General features: G+C 42.3%; 1 protein-coding gene and 1 long non-coding RNA gene across 4 annotated transcripts in view; one reads left to right on the top strand and one right to left on the bottom strand.

The window, feature by feature from the left end:
* Positions 1 to 11319, bottom strand: part of LOC121932616 — a 14383-nt gene extending 3064 nt beyond the window's left edge. Inside the window, exons 1-3 of one of the 2 annotated variants that reach the window (XR_006104387.1) lie at positions 11258 to 11319; positions 10563 to 10673; positions 1052 to 1675 (exon numbers count right to left, since the gene is read on the bottom strand). This is a non-coding gene — a long non-coding RNA (uncharacterized LOC121932616). Of the gene's footprint in view, positions 1 to 43; positions 1676 to 10562; positions 10674 to 11257 lie in introns of those variants that run through there. The other variant, XR_006104386.1, reaches the window with a different exon arrangement.
* Positions 1 to 15964, top strand: part of PRKCG (protein kinase C gamma) — a 60942-nt gene that overhangs the window by 15389 nt on the left and 29589 nt on the right. For both annotated transcript variants that reach the window (XM_042471433.1, XM_042471434.1), the window contains exon 2: positions 8350 to 8381. In XM_042471433.1, the coding sequence (XP_042327367.1) occupies positions 8350 to 8381 (32 nt within the window). The remainder of the gene's footprint in view (positions 1 to 8349; positions 8382 to 15964) is intronic.

Raw genomic sequence — 15964 nt, 5'->3', positions numbered from 1 at the left:
ATAATAATAATAATAATAATAATAATAATAATAATAATAATAATAATAATTTTTATTTGTATTTTTCCTGCCTCTCCCTGCAAAATGAGGCGGGATAACATCAGTAAAATAACACAGTACAGATATAAAATACAATAAAAAAACCCATAACCTGAATCTTCCAAAATCCATTAACCAACACATCATTGGTATGGCTGGGGGATTCTGGGAGTTACAGTAAAGAAAAATAACTGTTTCAAGTTCTGGTTTTAAATATGTATTTCTTGCTGCTGATGTGTGCCTCCAAGTCATTTTTGACTTATGGTGACCCCAAGACAAAACTATCATAGGGTTTTCCTTAGCAAGTTTCTCCAGAGGGAATTTGCCATGGCCATCCTCTGAGGCTGAGAGAATGTGATTTGCCTAATATGTATATACACCTACAAATAAGCTATCAGCTCTTCCAGATCTTGTGTCCAAACAACAGAGAGTACTGGCTTCCCTGAGCTGCTACAAAAACTGAAGCAACCCTTACTGTTTATTGAGTGAGTTTCCTTCATTCTTCACATCACAATTACAATTATAAGCAGCAAAGCATTGTCCAAATAACCATTAGATCTTCTCAAATCATGTGTCTGGCCACACACTCGTTTCACTTGCCACGATCATTATGCTATCTGATATTTGTGAGTTTGATGTGACAGGTGATGATATTCCCCATTGGGGAATGGGGGTAACTCCGCAGTTAGTAGGAATTTATGGAGAATCATGCAGCCTTCAAGATGTTATTGGACTGCAACTCCTAACATCACTCATTAAGATTGCCTGGCATCCCCTCTTGTTCTTTTTCATAGAATCATAGAGTTGGAAGAGACTGTCTATCAGGTAATTTACGAATGTGGACAATATGTTAATTTTACAGAGAAACACATGGCCAAGTTACCTGAAATCAATATTTTCATTTGGTATTTAGGAAGTGCACAAATTTGTTAACAGCTCCATCCTGATTGTTAATCTTGTATGTCATGAATATCAACTATTGCTGTTTTGAAAACCTGGCAACAGTACTCACCACTGGGAATGCTGTTGAGGGATGATGGGAATTGCAGTCCAGTAGAATCAGGAGAGCTGCACAGATGCTTCCATCCCTGTTGCAGGGGATAACCGTCCTTTCATGTGTGTATATGGGATGGGTGCATGTGTATCCAAATCTTATTTTGGAATGTATTGCTATTTAATCCCCAGATCCCCAGTCAGCATGATCTACACCTTTAAAGTCAAACAGAGAATTAAGAATTGCAGATAAGGAACTGGAAAGGAACCGTTTTCAGCCTTGTTAATCATCATTAAGCGATACTGAGTTTCTCCTTCATTGCTCCTCTGTGGCAGGAAAAGCAGCAGCTGCCAGATGTTCTCCTGTCATGAAGCAACCAGCTGTGAAAGTTAGAGAGGCTCTGACAGTCAAAGAGAAGTTGGCAACCCTACCTGCGTGGCAGTATCTGTCTCTCCCCCATCTCCTCTATTCTTTTCACAGAATTCAAAGCCTACAATTCTGGGTTATATCTCAGCATCCTTCCTGCCCTCCTCCTGCTCCTCTTTGTCCACACATTTGAAAAGATGTAAAGCTGTGGGGCAGCTTTGATCCAATCTTGGTACATGAAAGCATGTGGAAGCTCAAAGGCATAAGCTGGAGTCTCTACGAAAAAAAATAAAGACAATAAATACCAGTCAGAAACAGATAAATCAAACCCTTTCCTTTTTCTTTTCCTCCCTCCCTACTAGTTTTTCTTTCTTCAAGAGAAGACAGAATTTATGTCTTCAGGTTCTCCCCTTCCATGCCTCCCCAAACATTTGTTCAGCCTGAAGAAATGAGCCCCGTTTTTCCTTCTTTACTTCCATTTTGTTAAAATGCCTCCCCAGAAAGTATGAGTTGATTTTTCACATAATGTTCAACATTCAGAGAATGCTTCTCAAGTATAACTGCTCAGAAACCCTTCTTGATGCAACATATATTTAAACTAATCTTTCTTGTCCATATTCATGGGGATAAACATCAATCATCTCCTTCCAGTTTTGTACCAGTAGAAAGGTTTCATTTTAGAGTTTTGGGAAATAAATTAGTCCAGTGATATGTCTGGTGACTTGGACATATGAGGGAGGTTACCAGCACAGTCAAATTATGTGAAGTGTGTGACACTTTTAAATATAGCATGTGATACTTGTAAATCCAATTGGCCCTCACCATTGACGGATTTGACTTTTGCAGGTTTGATTATTCACGGATTTCATTACTATGTTCTCTCTAGGAACCTCTCAGTCCTCCAGTGTGACTCTTCTGGAATTTGACCATAGAGTCATGCTGGAGGACCAAGAGATTTCTAGAGAGAACACATCTCTAGGCATTTGTTGGTCCTCCAGCATGATTCTATGGTCAAATTCCCATGGATATAGAAGATTTTCACACCAGTGCTTACTGTGGGTTAAGGACCGGCAAAGCGCTAATAAAATGTCCCTGAAGAGTGAGGGTGTGAAAGCTAGTCACGCTTCTGAAATGTCAGTGAAGTGTCCCCTCGCCTCTACCATCCTTGAATCGTTTGCAGAGCAGCCACTTCCTATTAATGGGAACTTTGCGTTGATAGGAAATGGCTGCTCCATGAACTATTCAAGGACAGTAGAGGTGAAGGGACACTTCACTGACATTTTAGAAGTGTGATCGGCTTTCACACTCTCACGCTTCAGGGGTGTTTTACCAATGCTTTACCAGTACTTAACCCATGGTAAGCGCCAGTGTCAAAATCTTCGTTGACCATGGAGTTGCGCCAGGGATTCCTAGAGAGGTGTTCTCACAGGTTGAAAAACCTACTGGTTTCTTATTTGCAGTTTTTCCACTTTCACAGGGATCCTGAACCCCTAATCCTAGAAATTTGGAGGGCCCACTGCACAGCGTATGGTAACTGTAAATGCAGTGTGATATTTGTAACTACAGGACATACTATGTGACACACTGAGTTCCCCAATGAAGTAAGTACAGTATGCATACTGGGAGGACAAATAAAGCCCAGTCCAGACTCGCTCAGCATGGGATGTTTGGAATGTGTGGGCTTTTTGTTCCACCCTTGTGATTATGGGCCTGAACTAGAACCAGGGTTGGCATGTCAGGAGCATCCCAGGCCCTGCAATTTCTAGGCTAAAACCTGAGACCTAAAGATAATAGCTTGTTATGGCACAGGAGATGGACCCTAGTAATGTGAGTAAGCATGATACAATAAGCATAAACCACAGTTGTGCTAAGTTGGCCATTCAGATAAAAAAACACCAGGTCTAACAAATAAGGAATACACACAAACACTTTTCAAGACAGTGTTCTTGCTCTGAGATTCCTCCCTCTCACTTTGAGGACTGGAGAAGGGCCAAGTTCTGTGATCTGGAAGCCTTACTCAGAATGTGCGTCAAGCTGAGTTCCTTTAAAGCAGCGGTGAGGCTCATGCAGCCTTCTAGATCTTGTTGGACTACAACTGCCATCATCCCCCATTGTTGGTTGTGGTGGCTAGGGTGGGTGGGAATTGTTTTTCCACAACATTTGGAGGGCTACCTAATTCCTATCCTTATTTTAAATTGAAATGTTATAAATACATTGGCTGTCGTCCTGTAAACAACCTACCTAACTGCTGTTCTTATTAAAGGCAGTGGGAATACTTTGAGGATAGATTATTATGCAGATTGTATTGATTACTGGTGGCTAGAGCAGGCTAGTGAATTCCCCACCAACCCTCTATAACTCCCAACCACCACCAATAATTTATATTTCTATGCCACTTAATAGTGAATTCAGCACTCTCTAGGCAGGTTACAATCTGTAAGCCAGTTGCTGCCAACAAGCTGGGTTACTCATTTTACCGACCTACAAAAGGTTGGAAGGCCGAGTCAACCTTGGAGCCCTTCACAACCATGTAGCTGCAGCACTGCACCACCAGGGCTCCTTTAATGCTCTTCCTAAGAGAAAACAGGGCTTTGGACCACAACCCTTTTGCTTTGACCCCAAGAGACCTCACCCTCTTCTTTGATGACTGGAAAGTGCCTCCATGAATTTTGCACTGGAGAACCTAGAGATTCCTAGAGAGAACATATTAATCAAAACCGCAAATAAAACTGCAAAAGTCAAAGCTGCAAATGTGGAGGGCCAACTGTACTTTTAATGGTTGTGCAGATGAGGGAATTCTGACCTGTGTCACTTGTCATACAACCAGCTAACAAGCAACATCTGGTGGAATTCTGCTTTTCTATACAGCCTTTAAAGGTACAGGAGCCCACCCCAGTTTTCACTTTGACTACTCTAATTGTCAGGAATCCTTTACTATTGCTTTGGAGGGACTTTGAGCAAATTGCCAGAATAACCCTTTTCCCTTCACTCCAGAGAATCCAGGAATCCTAAATCCACATTTTTAATAATAATAATAATAATAATAATAATAATAATAATAATAATAATGTGTATACCGCTTTTCCGGTTTTAACCTTGTTTGTTTTTCTTATTTCAAAATTGTATTTACTTCCACTTGTCAGCTGAGATCATCCTGTGTAATGAGTGCCTTTAAGTTGTTTCCAACTTACTGCAATCCTAAAGTGAACCTAGATTTGGCAAGATTTGTTCAGAGAAGGTTTGCTGCTGCCTGCTCCTGAGGCTGAGAGTGTGTGACTTGCCCAGGGTCACCTAGTGGATTTTATGGCCAAGCTGGGATTCGAACCCTGGTCTCCAGAGTCATAGGGGATTATCAGATGGGGGGGGGGAACAAAGAACAGGAGCAAAGTGGATCGTTCCTGCCCTTATTCTGTCCTTATCATGCGATCATGTGAAAGATTTACACACACGTCACACTTATCCTGTCTTTATCCTGTCAATGAAGTGGGATTGTCCTGTCACTTTTAAATAATGGAAACTTCTGTTAATGAAAAATTACAGGACATTTTCACTTCACTGATGGGATAATGATGGGATAAGCACAACATCTTATGATAGCCTTTCATGCAATCGCGGACAGTTACAAGTCATTGACAGGATAAGGACCACATTGGTGCAATGTCGTATTATAGCCTTTCGCGCGATTGGAGAAAAGGACATCCTTTTTCCCATGTGATAATCTCTATAGTCCAACACTCAAACTCCTACACCACACTGATTCTCTACTTCTTTCCCCAATATGTAGAATCTAAAATCCAGCACAAGATAAAATAACAAGTATATTTGTTTATTGCAGAGCAGAGATATTTACAGCTCTCTCATCTCAGCGCTTGATTTCCCCCCTTCTGCCTTCAGTGTTCTGAATTGCTCTTGTCATAACCTGCTTGACTAGTTTATTCCTTCTGTGCATTTTTAATTAAATCCAAGTCCTGAACCATAAGGAGTGGGGGAAAAACACTACAATCAGTATTCTGGTAATAGCTAAGAAAAGTGCAGAGATATGTTTCCTCATGCATGATGAAAGAAGTTTCATTAACTCCCCCAGCATCTATCAAGGCCCAGTGGAACACTGAGAAACTAACTGTCTTGTCAGTTGCCAGCAATGATGGCAGGATGGGGAGGGAATGAATTTAACTAGTTCACATATATAACTCAGAATACAGGAATGCTGGCTGTTTATAAGGCCCAGTGGTTTTAATTCCACATCTTCTCCAACATTTTACAGATGAAAACTGGGAGACGAAGGCTTTCATGGCCAGCATCCATAGTTTTTTGTGGGTTTTTTGGGCTATGTGGCCATGTTCTAGAAGAGTTTCTTCCTGACGTTTTGCCAGCATCTGTGGCCATGCCAGCCACAGATGATGGCGAAACGTCAGGAAGAAACTCTGCTAGAACATGGCCACATACCCTGAAAAACCCACAAAAAACTATAAAACTGGGAGACACATGGCTGAGCAACATCAGAATGTGGTCAAGATGGCATGCTATTAATAACACACCAGCTAGGAGAGGATATAGCAGTTTCCTTTTGCTTGAGTCTACAGAGAATGGCAAGCTTCTGCCCCCTCCTCTCATCTCTCTCCTGTTGGATAACTGAATACAAACTTCTTTGGGGCTTTGAATTCAAAGTTTGCAGCAATTGAAGTAAGCTGAGGACCAAGAAGGAAAAGTGAGAGAAGGAGAGAGGAAGTGGGGACATTTTAAAAAAACAACCAAAAAGTGGGGCAATGGAGGATTAATTGGGACTGTCCCTGCCAAACTGGGACAGTTGGAGAGTACAGTGGGTCCTTGGTGTCTGCTGGGGTTTAGTTCCAGGACCTCTTATGGAAACCAAAATCCATGGGTGCTCAAGTCTCATTAAATACAATGGCATAGTAAAATGGTGTCCCTTGTGTAAAATGGCAAAATCAAACTTTGCTTTTTGGAATTTATATTTTATAAAAATATTTTCAAGCCATAGATGATTGCATCCATGGATAATGAATCCACAGATACAGAGAGCCTACTGTATGATGCCAAATAGTCCAGCATTCTGTTCAAACAATGGCTAATCAGATGTGTTTGGGAAGCCCCCAGGCAGGACTTGAACACGGTACCACCCCACTCCTCCTTGTGTTTATGTTTGTGGCAGTTACATTCCTTGATCTAAGGTTAGGTTTGTTAGAAGGTTCTAGCTAAGTATAGACTGTCCACCCTGGGTTAGCTGTTAGGTGTCTGGGAAGGCTAGAAGAGTTAGCAAGATGGCCTCTACCATCCTTTAATGGTAGAATTTAAAGATATAAATAAATAATAATAAATAAAATTTTTATTTTTATACCGCCCTTCCACAGATCAGGGCGGTTAACAGCATAATAAAAACAATACAAAAAGCAAAACATACATCAAAATTATATCCAAATACAATAAAACAGAATAAAACCCCGTTAGCCAATCTCCTTGCCAATAAAGAGGAAGGGAGGCCTATTAGGACTTTAATTGGGGAATGCAGCATGGAAAAGGAAGGTTTTTAAGTCCCTTCTAAATTGGGCCAGGGAGGTGGCCGAGCGGAGCTCTGTGGGCAGCGTGTTCCAAAGGGCCGGGGCGGCGATGGAAAATGACTTCCTCGTAGTGGAGGTAAGCCTAGCCCCTGGAACCCTAAGTAGTTGCTGCCCAGATGTTCTGAGGGTGCGGGACAGAATGTATGGGATATAGCTTTGTTAGTCAGTAAGAGGCTTGTTGTTCTGAGGGCTGGTGCCCAGGGAGATTGAAATGTTCTGCCACCAGTTTTTGTGTATTCCTAATGTCTGATTTATGTCCATTTATCCTCTGGCGCAGGGGCTGGCCTGTTTCTCCTCTGCTGCAGGTATTGTTAAACCGGCATATATTTATCTGTCCCTGGTTTCCACTCCACTAAATGCATCTGAGGAAGCAGACTGTAGTCTATGAAAGATTATGCTGCCAACTTCTTTCTTTCAGTTAGTCTCAAAGGTGATATAAGATCTCTGTACATACTGCATCCTTTAACCATCTGCTGAATCTGCATTATTACTTTGAAGAACTATAGGCCTCTAAACACATCCAGGGATAGCTATGTTGGCCATAGAGCAAAGTACAATAACATCCAAAATCCACAAAACAGTGATATCTTTATTGGCCAACTAAAATGCACAAAATACGTGTTGCAGGCTTGTGATTAGCATTATCATTTTTCTTCTTCTCCTGCATGATGTTTAACATGTTTGCCTCGTGAAGAAGCCAGTGGAGCTTTGAAAGCATGCAAGAAGTATTTTGTGCATTTTGGCTGACCAATAAAAGTATCACTATTTTGTGGATTTTGGATGTTATTGCTTTCTAAACACAACAGTATTCTCTAGCAACTGATCCCCAGAGTCATACTTCCTTTGATATTGAATTGATATCATGGCTGGTCTTATCCTCTCAGCATGTGTTACTTACCTGTGAGTATAGCTCACAGTGGGATGTTGAAAGAAAAGAGAGCACAGTGTTACTCACACAGTTATACTGACAAAGTAACACAATGGTAGGCTTTGACCCATTGCTTACTTATAGGGATTCTAACCCACATTAGTTATTATTTAGAATATGAAAGTAAAATGCAATTTTATGCTAGATTAATTAACCCACAGCAAATGATTGTAGTCATGTGCAGACATGGGACAAAAGATCTCTCTTGTTTTGCAGAGAATTTGGCACTCCAAAAAATGTACACACTTGCCAGGTACTCTAGCTACAAACCTCAACTCTCTTCCCAATGATTGTAGAGAATCTGGTTTTATTTCCCCATTACCTTATAATCAATATGTTTGTTAAGGCCACATTTGAGAAATCTGCTAGCTTAAACTGGCATCCTACGCTTCATGTGAGCTAACAACCTGTTTCTTTTCTTCTTTCTTTTCTTTCTTTTCATGCAGGGGGATTGGAAAGCAGGGGCTGCAATGTTTAGGTAAGAACCTTCTTCTCTGTTTCCTTACTGGGTTGGTTCTTTTGGTTCATAATTAGAGCACCACCTGTTGTGAAAGCACAATCGTGCGTATGGAAGCAAGGCAGCAGGACCACATTGGGAAAAGAATGAGCATTTTATCAGAGGGAGGTTGTGGGGGCTGGAGATACACCCCCTTGCCTTATGAGTCCAGATGGTGAAGGGGGGGATTGCCCATGGCAGCTTTGTGCTCAGAGAAGGAGCATGCTCTGCAAAATTCATGGAGGCACTTTCCGATCAACAAAGAAGGGGGTGAGGTCTCTTGGGGTCAGAGCAAAAGGATTGTGGTCCAAAGTCCCGTTTGCTCTTAGGAAAAGGGTTAAAGGAGCCCTGGTGGCGCAGTGCTGTAGCCACAAGGTTGTAAGTTCAGTCTCAGGGGCTCCAAAGTTGACTCAGCCTTCCATCTTTTGTAAGTTGGTAAAATGAATACCCAGCTTGTTGGCAACAATTGGCTTACAGATAGTAAACTGCCTAGAGAGTGCTGAATTGTAAGCGGTATAGAAATGTAAATGCTATTGCTATTCTTATAAATTCTAACCTTCCTTCTCTGTGATTTTCAGCTGCATCTTTATAGGTGCAGCCCCCTTCTGGCTTGAATTAGGGCTTTATCACACCCCAGTGTGAACAAATGGTGCTAATTCCATTGTTGCTTTGTTTCTGTCCCACGAAGGCGTATTTCTCTCATGGGCGTATCACTGGATTCATATTATCAAAACACCCCATTTCATTCATGGCATTGTTTCACCCTCCGTCCCTCACACATAAGTGAGGAACGTGACTCTCAAGACCATGAGAACGGATGGAAGACTGTGGCGGGTTATAGACTGCCGAAAAGCAGCGGTCTGGCTCTGCCGCCGCTTGCAGTGTCCGGGAGCCACAGCTTCTAAACCGTGGGACTCCCGGACGCTGCGAGGAAGGAGCGCGGAAATTGCGCTCCTTCCTGGGCCCTGGAAGTGGCGCCGCAAAGCGCAAGGCGCGCTTTTGCAGCATCACTTCTGCCACGACACGTCTGGACGCTAGGCATCCAAGACGTCAAAATGGCGGTGGCCGTGTGGAACGGCCGCCACCATTTGTTACGGACAGAGTCCGTAACAGGAGTAGGGCGTCTAGAAGAGACGCCCTTTTTTTAAACTGGGACGTCCTAAGGACGTCCCAAATGGCGGTCTGTAACCCGCCTGTAAATACTTTTAGGCTAGGCTTATGATATTGTAGTTTAAAATTGTGTGGGTGTTTTTAATTTTGCTAGTTGTTTATGTCACAACTATTGTCATTGCATTCAGTGATGTACGCAATATGCGGAAATTATGATTTATGAATAACATTAGTGGAAAAACATTACTAAGGGTTCCGTATGGTGTGGTATGGGAGGTCAATGGGAGGACACCACGGTGATAGGATAACACGTTAGGAAACAAAAAAGCTGAGAGTTAGGACTTGTACACAATTTAACACAGAAAGAGAGCTGGATTGTATGGGTGCTGGGCTGGATTGCTTCTAATTTCCCTAATTCCCATTTTAATCAGGCAGTTCACACACACATGGCCCTTGAGCCAGGTTTTATTGTTTCACTGAACTAGATTTCTTCATCTATTTTAGGGCTGTGAAATTTCTCTTCCATTCTACTTGTATTTTCTGTACAGTTCTGGCTCTTCGCTACCCTTGTACCTGACACTTCGGTCCAAATTTACTTTCACATTTGCACCTGCTTCCAGTTTTCTTCCTCTCTCCCTATCAGAATGTGTGTGTGTGTGTGTATAAGGGGTGGGAGAAAAAAGCTGAGAGAGAGAGAGAGAGAGAGAGAATAAGAAGGGGGAGTGAAAGAGTGGGAAGAAGCTATATATTAAAGCTACACATCTGCCTTGGCATATGGAATAGGCACAGATACACATATATTGGCTTCCATATGGGTGGGGTGACAATGACTTCCCCACAACACACACACACACACCCCTGAAAGGTCAGCCAAAAATCACAGTGCCATACCTAGATGACCTATCTCCCCTACCTTAAGATAGACGTAAAAAGCATACTCTCCAACATTTCAGATGAAAATTGGGGCACATCTAACCAAGAAACATCAGTGATCAGGATGGCACAGGTTATTAATGAAGAAGAGCACAAGAAACTGCAACAGTTTGCCTTTACCTGAGGCTATGAGAAAAAGCACAAGTCTGTCTTATGTTCTCCTCTCCTCCAGGCTGAATTAACTGAATGCAAACTACTTTTGCACTTTCCATTTGCAGCAATTGAAATATGCTAAGGACAAAGGGGGAAGGTGGGAGGGGGAAGAGAAAACAGAGACATTTTAAAAGCAGCTGAAAAAGTGGGATGAGAGATGATTAATTGGAACTGTCCCTGCCAAATAATGTTAGTTGGAAAGTATTTTTTTTAATTTTTATAATTTTTATTATTAAAACAAATAACACAACAAAGAAAGAAAATAATATATACACAGAAAACATACAATCAATCCATCTATATACATCAGACATATCAATAACAAATATCCAATAAATAAAATGAAATAAAAAAGGGAAAGAAAAAAAAACATGACATACAAAAATACAATTATACCCACACTTCGTACGAAGTGTTAGTTGGAAAGTATTGAGGGCCACACCTGTTACCTGCCTATAAGTGTATGTTTCTACTTCATATTATGTCTCTGTGCAAGATCTGTTTTCTTCCATCATGCTTATGCAAAATAACCATCTAAAATATGCAACAATTCTTGGCAGAACCCCTTGTCCATATACCCCTCTTGCCAAACCATGTAATTAATTCATTTTGTACAATTCAACAGACAGAATGACAGGACCCTGAAATCATAACACACATACCCCGCCAATGTATTGACACAAGGATGGATCCAGAGAGGCAGGTGTCAACACTGAAGAACGAGATATTCAAATATGATAGAAAACTCTTTGTGCCCTACATTTTAGGCTATCCAAAAGGTACAAGACCAATGGCATTGTGGGTGAATATGTCAATATGTGAATTGGCTCTTTGGGTGATGTTTCTTTAGCTACCCTGAGAACAGGTCCAATGCCTAGAGGTTCTTGGCAAGTACATTTGTTCCAGCACAGCAATATACACCTTTGCCCCACAAAATGTCATTGCTAGCATGGTTTTGTTTTCAGCCTCTTGATAGTGTATTTTCCTGCTCTCAGATGTCACTGATTTGATCTTTGATCAGACCTCAGCAACTGGAAACAGTTATAGTCTTTGCATAACTTGGGGCAGCCGGCAGTGAGCACACTCATCCAAATTTGTAAACAGAGGTCAATGTGATAGTATCCAGAGCTTGGGAAAGTTAACTATTTTTGGATTGCAAGTCCCAGAATCTCATATTGGTTGCAGGAATTCTGGAAGTTAGGGCTGTTATGTAAAATGCCAGGATCCCAGGAAGGTGCAATTACAACAACTGAGAGGTCTTGGGCAACTCAAAGCAGGGATCAAGGCTATGTATAACAGTTCCGAGAAAGGGAACTCCAGAATGCAAGGTCTAAAAGTAGTTTTCTTTATAAAAAGGAATCACCACTCATACAAAAGCACAGTCTCACGCACACTAAGAAGAAGTAACAATATAAAAGGTGGTAGCAGATAGTGACTTTAAGGATTGGAGAAGGTAATACTGTTGGAGTTCCAGAAGAAAAGGTTTCAATCTGGGGATTCTGTGAAGTGAAATGGCTCAGTAGCTGCCAGCAGTTTGAGATACTGACAGAGTATCTATCTGAATCTCAGGCGAGACCAATTTGGAGGTGCCTTGGTTGACATATTTCTAGGGGGAAATGTATCCTGGGCAGATTTTGGGATTAAAATGAAGTTTCCATGAGAGAATAATGAGAAGAGAATTTGTAAATGACTGGACAATCAGTGGAAATGTCTCTGGACAATAGAGCATCTCCTCTCTTAGGGAACTGTACTTAGGTTTTTGTTCATATATAAGCATAAGGTCTATCATCCAACATCACTCCTATCAATGAAGGGATTGTGCAGATTCCGACCTTGATTGATCTATCTTGACCATGTGCTCTTGAGCTTCTCCCATGCTGGGCCAGTTAGATCTCCTTCTATGGACACAAATATTCTTATATGACATGGCTAGTTTCCTGCATTGGGATGCCTTTTTGGCTACATACCTAAAGCATCCTTTTTTATATCAACTTGATATTGAAAAAGAGCAGGGGTGCAGGACACTAGACCTTGGGCTAACACCATGCTGGCCTGGGGAATTCTGGAGCAGTAAGCCAAAAAAGGAACTTTTCTAAGTGATTTCACATGTGTGCATGCACACAGAGTTATTCAAACAGTTGAACTCAGACGTGGTTGATAAGATGCAGTGGGAATCATGTCATGGACATGTCAAGAGATAGGAGTATGTTGAAGGAAAGTAAATATTAACCATCTCATGGAGAGCATCCTTCCAAATATAAGAAGGCAATGAGACACCAGATTATATTCCACCCAGGAGACAGGCAGTGTGATTTCCAAAACTAAGGAATAACAGTTACTAGTTTTGTTGGGTCAGGAAGAAGAAAAACTGATTTCTCAGTGCCATGGAGCTGAGCAAAAATGTATCTATTTGTCATCTGTTCAGAAGGACTACCAGATCTATACAGCTGTCTTCACATATCTGAAAGGCTGTCATGGAGAAGGTAGAGCAGACTTGTTTTCTGTCACTCCAGAGGGTAGGATTTGAAGCCATGCTGGCAATTGTAGGAAAGAGGATTTTGGTTAAACACTTCCTAATAGTGTCATATTGAAGATGGAACAAGTTTGTTTTTTTCACAGCTCCAGAGAATAGGACCTGGAGTAATGGATGCAAACTACAGGAAAAGAGATTCCATCTCAATATTAGAAAGAAGTTCCTGACTGTGGGCTGTTCAACAGTGGAACACTCTCTTGGAGTGTGATGGAGTCTCTTTCTTTGGAGATTTTAAAACAGAGACTGGATGGCCATCTGTTGGGGGTACTTTGATGTGTTTTCCTGCATGGCAGGGGGTTCTACTGGATGGCCCTTGGGGTCTCTTCCAACTATGATTCTACATGGAGAAATTCTACATGGAGAAATTCTCTTGCAAATGTACATCTCAAGTCATGCATGCATGTGCACACATCCCCCCCCGGACATAATATCCATGATGAATTTCCTCCTTCACCTGTTGCAATCATGAAAAAGATTTGCATTGGCACATTGGCACTTGTACATTATGCCTGGTGATGTATTGACTAGAAGGCTTCTGTGTTTCACCATCATTTTTTCAGGTGTCTGGTTTAAATTTTAGTGTCGTCCCATTTTGTTTCTCTGCACCATGTAGGACAGTGTTCCAGCTACCCTCCCCATCAAGGGGCAACTTGTCGGTTGAGGATCCCTCCACTTTCCCCCCTCTCTCTTGACTTGCATTACATTCTGGAAAGCACATCTTCAGCTCTCTGTGTCCAGACCTGCTGGTTGCTAAGAAACCACAGTACGGCTGCCGCGGAGATCGCTAAGCAACCCCCCTCTTCTCACTTGCCAGTTCCATCAACACCTGCCAATCAATTTCGGTTCCATATTGTATTCTACTATTCCAACTGTGCATAACTCAAGCCAGCCATGAAGGCCAAAGCAGCCTTGTTCTTGCACCCATTTTTGTTGATTAACTTATTTGGCCTCATGTCTCCCTTGTATACTTCAGGTGGCCTGGCACTCAGCATATTCACCTTTGGCAATGGATTTCCTAGCTAAGGCTGTGTGTGAGAGGGGCGTGTGTGTGTGATGCCCAACAAACGAAAAGGAAAATACAAAATGGGGTGGGTAGGTGGATGCTGGGACTGACGATACATGGGATGGGAGCTGTCCAGTGGATATTATATACATAATATCCCAGCATGATCAGGCCACCTGAAATATACAAGGGAGACATGGGGCCAAATAAACTGATAAAAATGGGTGCAGGAACAAGGCTGCTTTGGCCTTCATGTCTGGCTTGAGTTATGCACAGTTGGAATAGTAGAATATGATATGCATATACAGCAGTCCCTCCATATTCACTAGGGTTAGGGGTGAAGGACCCCCATGAATGTGGAAAAACCAGAAAGAAAAAACATTATCCTTTTTACCTGTCTAGGAATCTCCAGGTCCTCCACGGCAACTCTGTGGACAACATCTGCCAGATGTTGATCATAGAATCAAGCTGGAAGACCTACAAATCCCCAGAGAAATGTTTTCTCTAGGAATTTGTAGGTTCTTCAGCACAACTCTATGGTCAACTTCTGATAGAGCTGCTCTGGAGGACCATTTCTAGGAGTTTATCACACGGGGGAAATCCCATGCAGAAACAGGGGTTTAAATCAGAAAAAAACCACAAAAGCAGGTTGATTTTCACACGACATTGTCGTTAAAATGGTATTAACCCAAATGGAAAGTAGGCAGAAAGTAGAAAATCACGAAAGTAACAAGGAGTGGCTTTTGTCTACATTCTGTTTGGGTTAACACCATTTAACAATGGCCCTGAACAAACGGGCACCCAAGTATGTACTCTGTACGTACTAGGGTTGCCTGGGGGCGTCTCTTTTAGACGCCTGCAACCCTAGTACGTACAGAGTAAGTACAAAATGGCGGCGCCCTGTTCACATGGGTGCCGCCATTTTGATGTAACGGACACCTAGCGTCCGCACCTCGCGGTGCCCAGGTGACGTTGCGAGTGCGCCAATGGTGCACTGTGGCGTCACTTGCGCACCACAAAAAGAAGCCACTTTTTGTGGCTTCTTTTTCTGCCACCGGGAAGCCTCGCCGTTTGGAGGCTGAGGCTTCCCGCTGGCGGAAATGGAGGCGGCGGCAGACTGCCCTTTTTGGGCGGTCTGTACACTGCCTGCGACACGTGTGAAAATCAACCTGCTTTTGTGGTTTTTTTCCAGCTTTTAAATCCCGTTTCTGCATGGGATTTTCCCCATGTGATAAACTCCTTAGAAAGAATATATTAATCAAAAACGCAGATAATCAAACCTGCAAAAGTCAAAGCCACAAATGTAGAGGGCCAACTGTAGTATCCACTGGACAGCTCCCATCCCATCCCATGTATCGTCAGTCCCAGCATCTACCTACCCACCCCGCATTGTATTTCCCTTTTCGTTTGTTGGGCATCACACATGCACACCCCTCTCACACACTGCCTTAGCTAGGAAATCCATTGCCATGGGAACCCAGAGGCACTTAGAAAGTAACAGAGTGAAAGATGGATTGAGGATAAAGTTGCCGACAGGCAAAAAAAATAACAGGGGTTGGACAGTTCTTGTGACTTTAACCATGACTTGATAAGGCAGGAACCAGCAACGAAAATCAAGATAGTCTCGTGGGATATTATATGCTAATCAGAAACAGCAGTTGAAGCTTGGGAGATGAATATAATCACCTGCTTGGTTTTTCTTGTAGATCAGATGCATGCAGCAGTCAGCCAGTGACAATTGACAATTAAACACGGGTTATGCACACTCTCAGCCTCAGGGGAAAGCAATGGCAAACTTCCTCTGAACAAATCTTACCAGGTTCGTCTTAAGGT

This window comes from Sceloporus undulatus, chromosome 6, assembly GCF_019175285.1.
Source record: "Sceloporus undulatus isolate JIND9_A2432 ecotype Alabama chromosome 6, SceUnd_v1.1, whole genome shotgun sequence".
In the NCBI taxonomy this organism is placed as follows: Eukaryota; Metazoa; Chordata; class Lepidosauria; order Squamata; family Phrynosomatidae; genus Sceloporus; species Sceloporus undulatus.
Note: the sequence above shows the minus strand (reverse complement) of the source record. Positions and strands in the feature narration are given on the sequence as shown.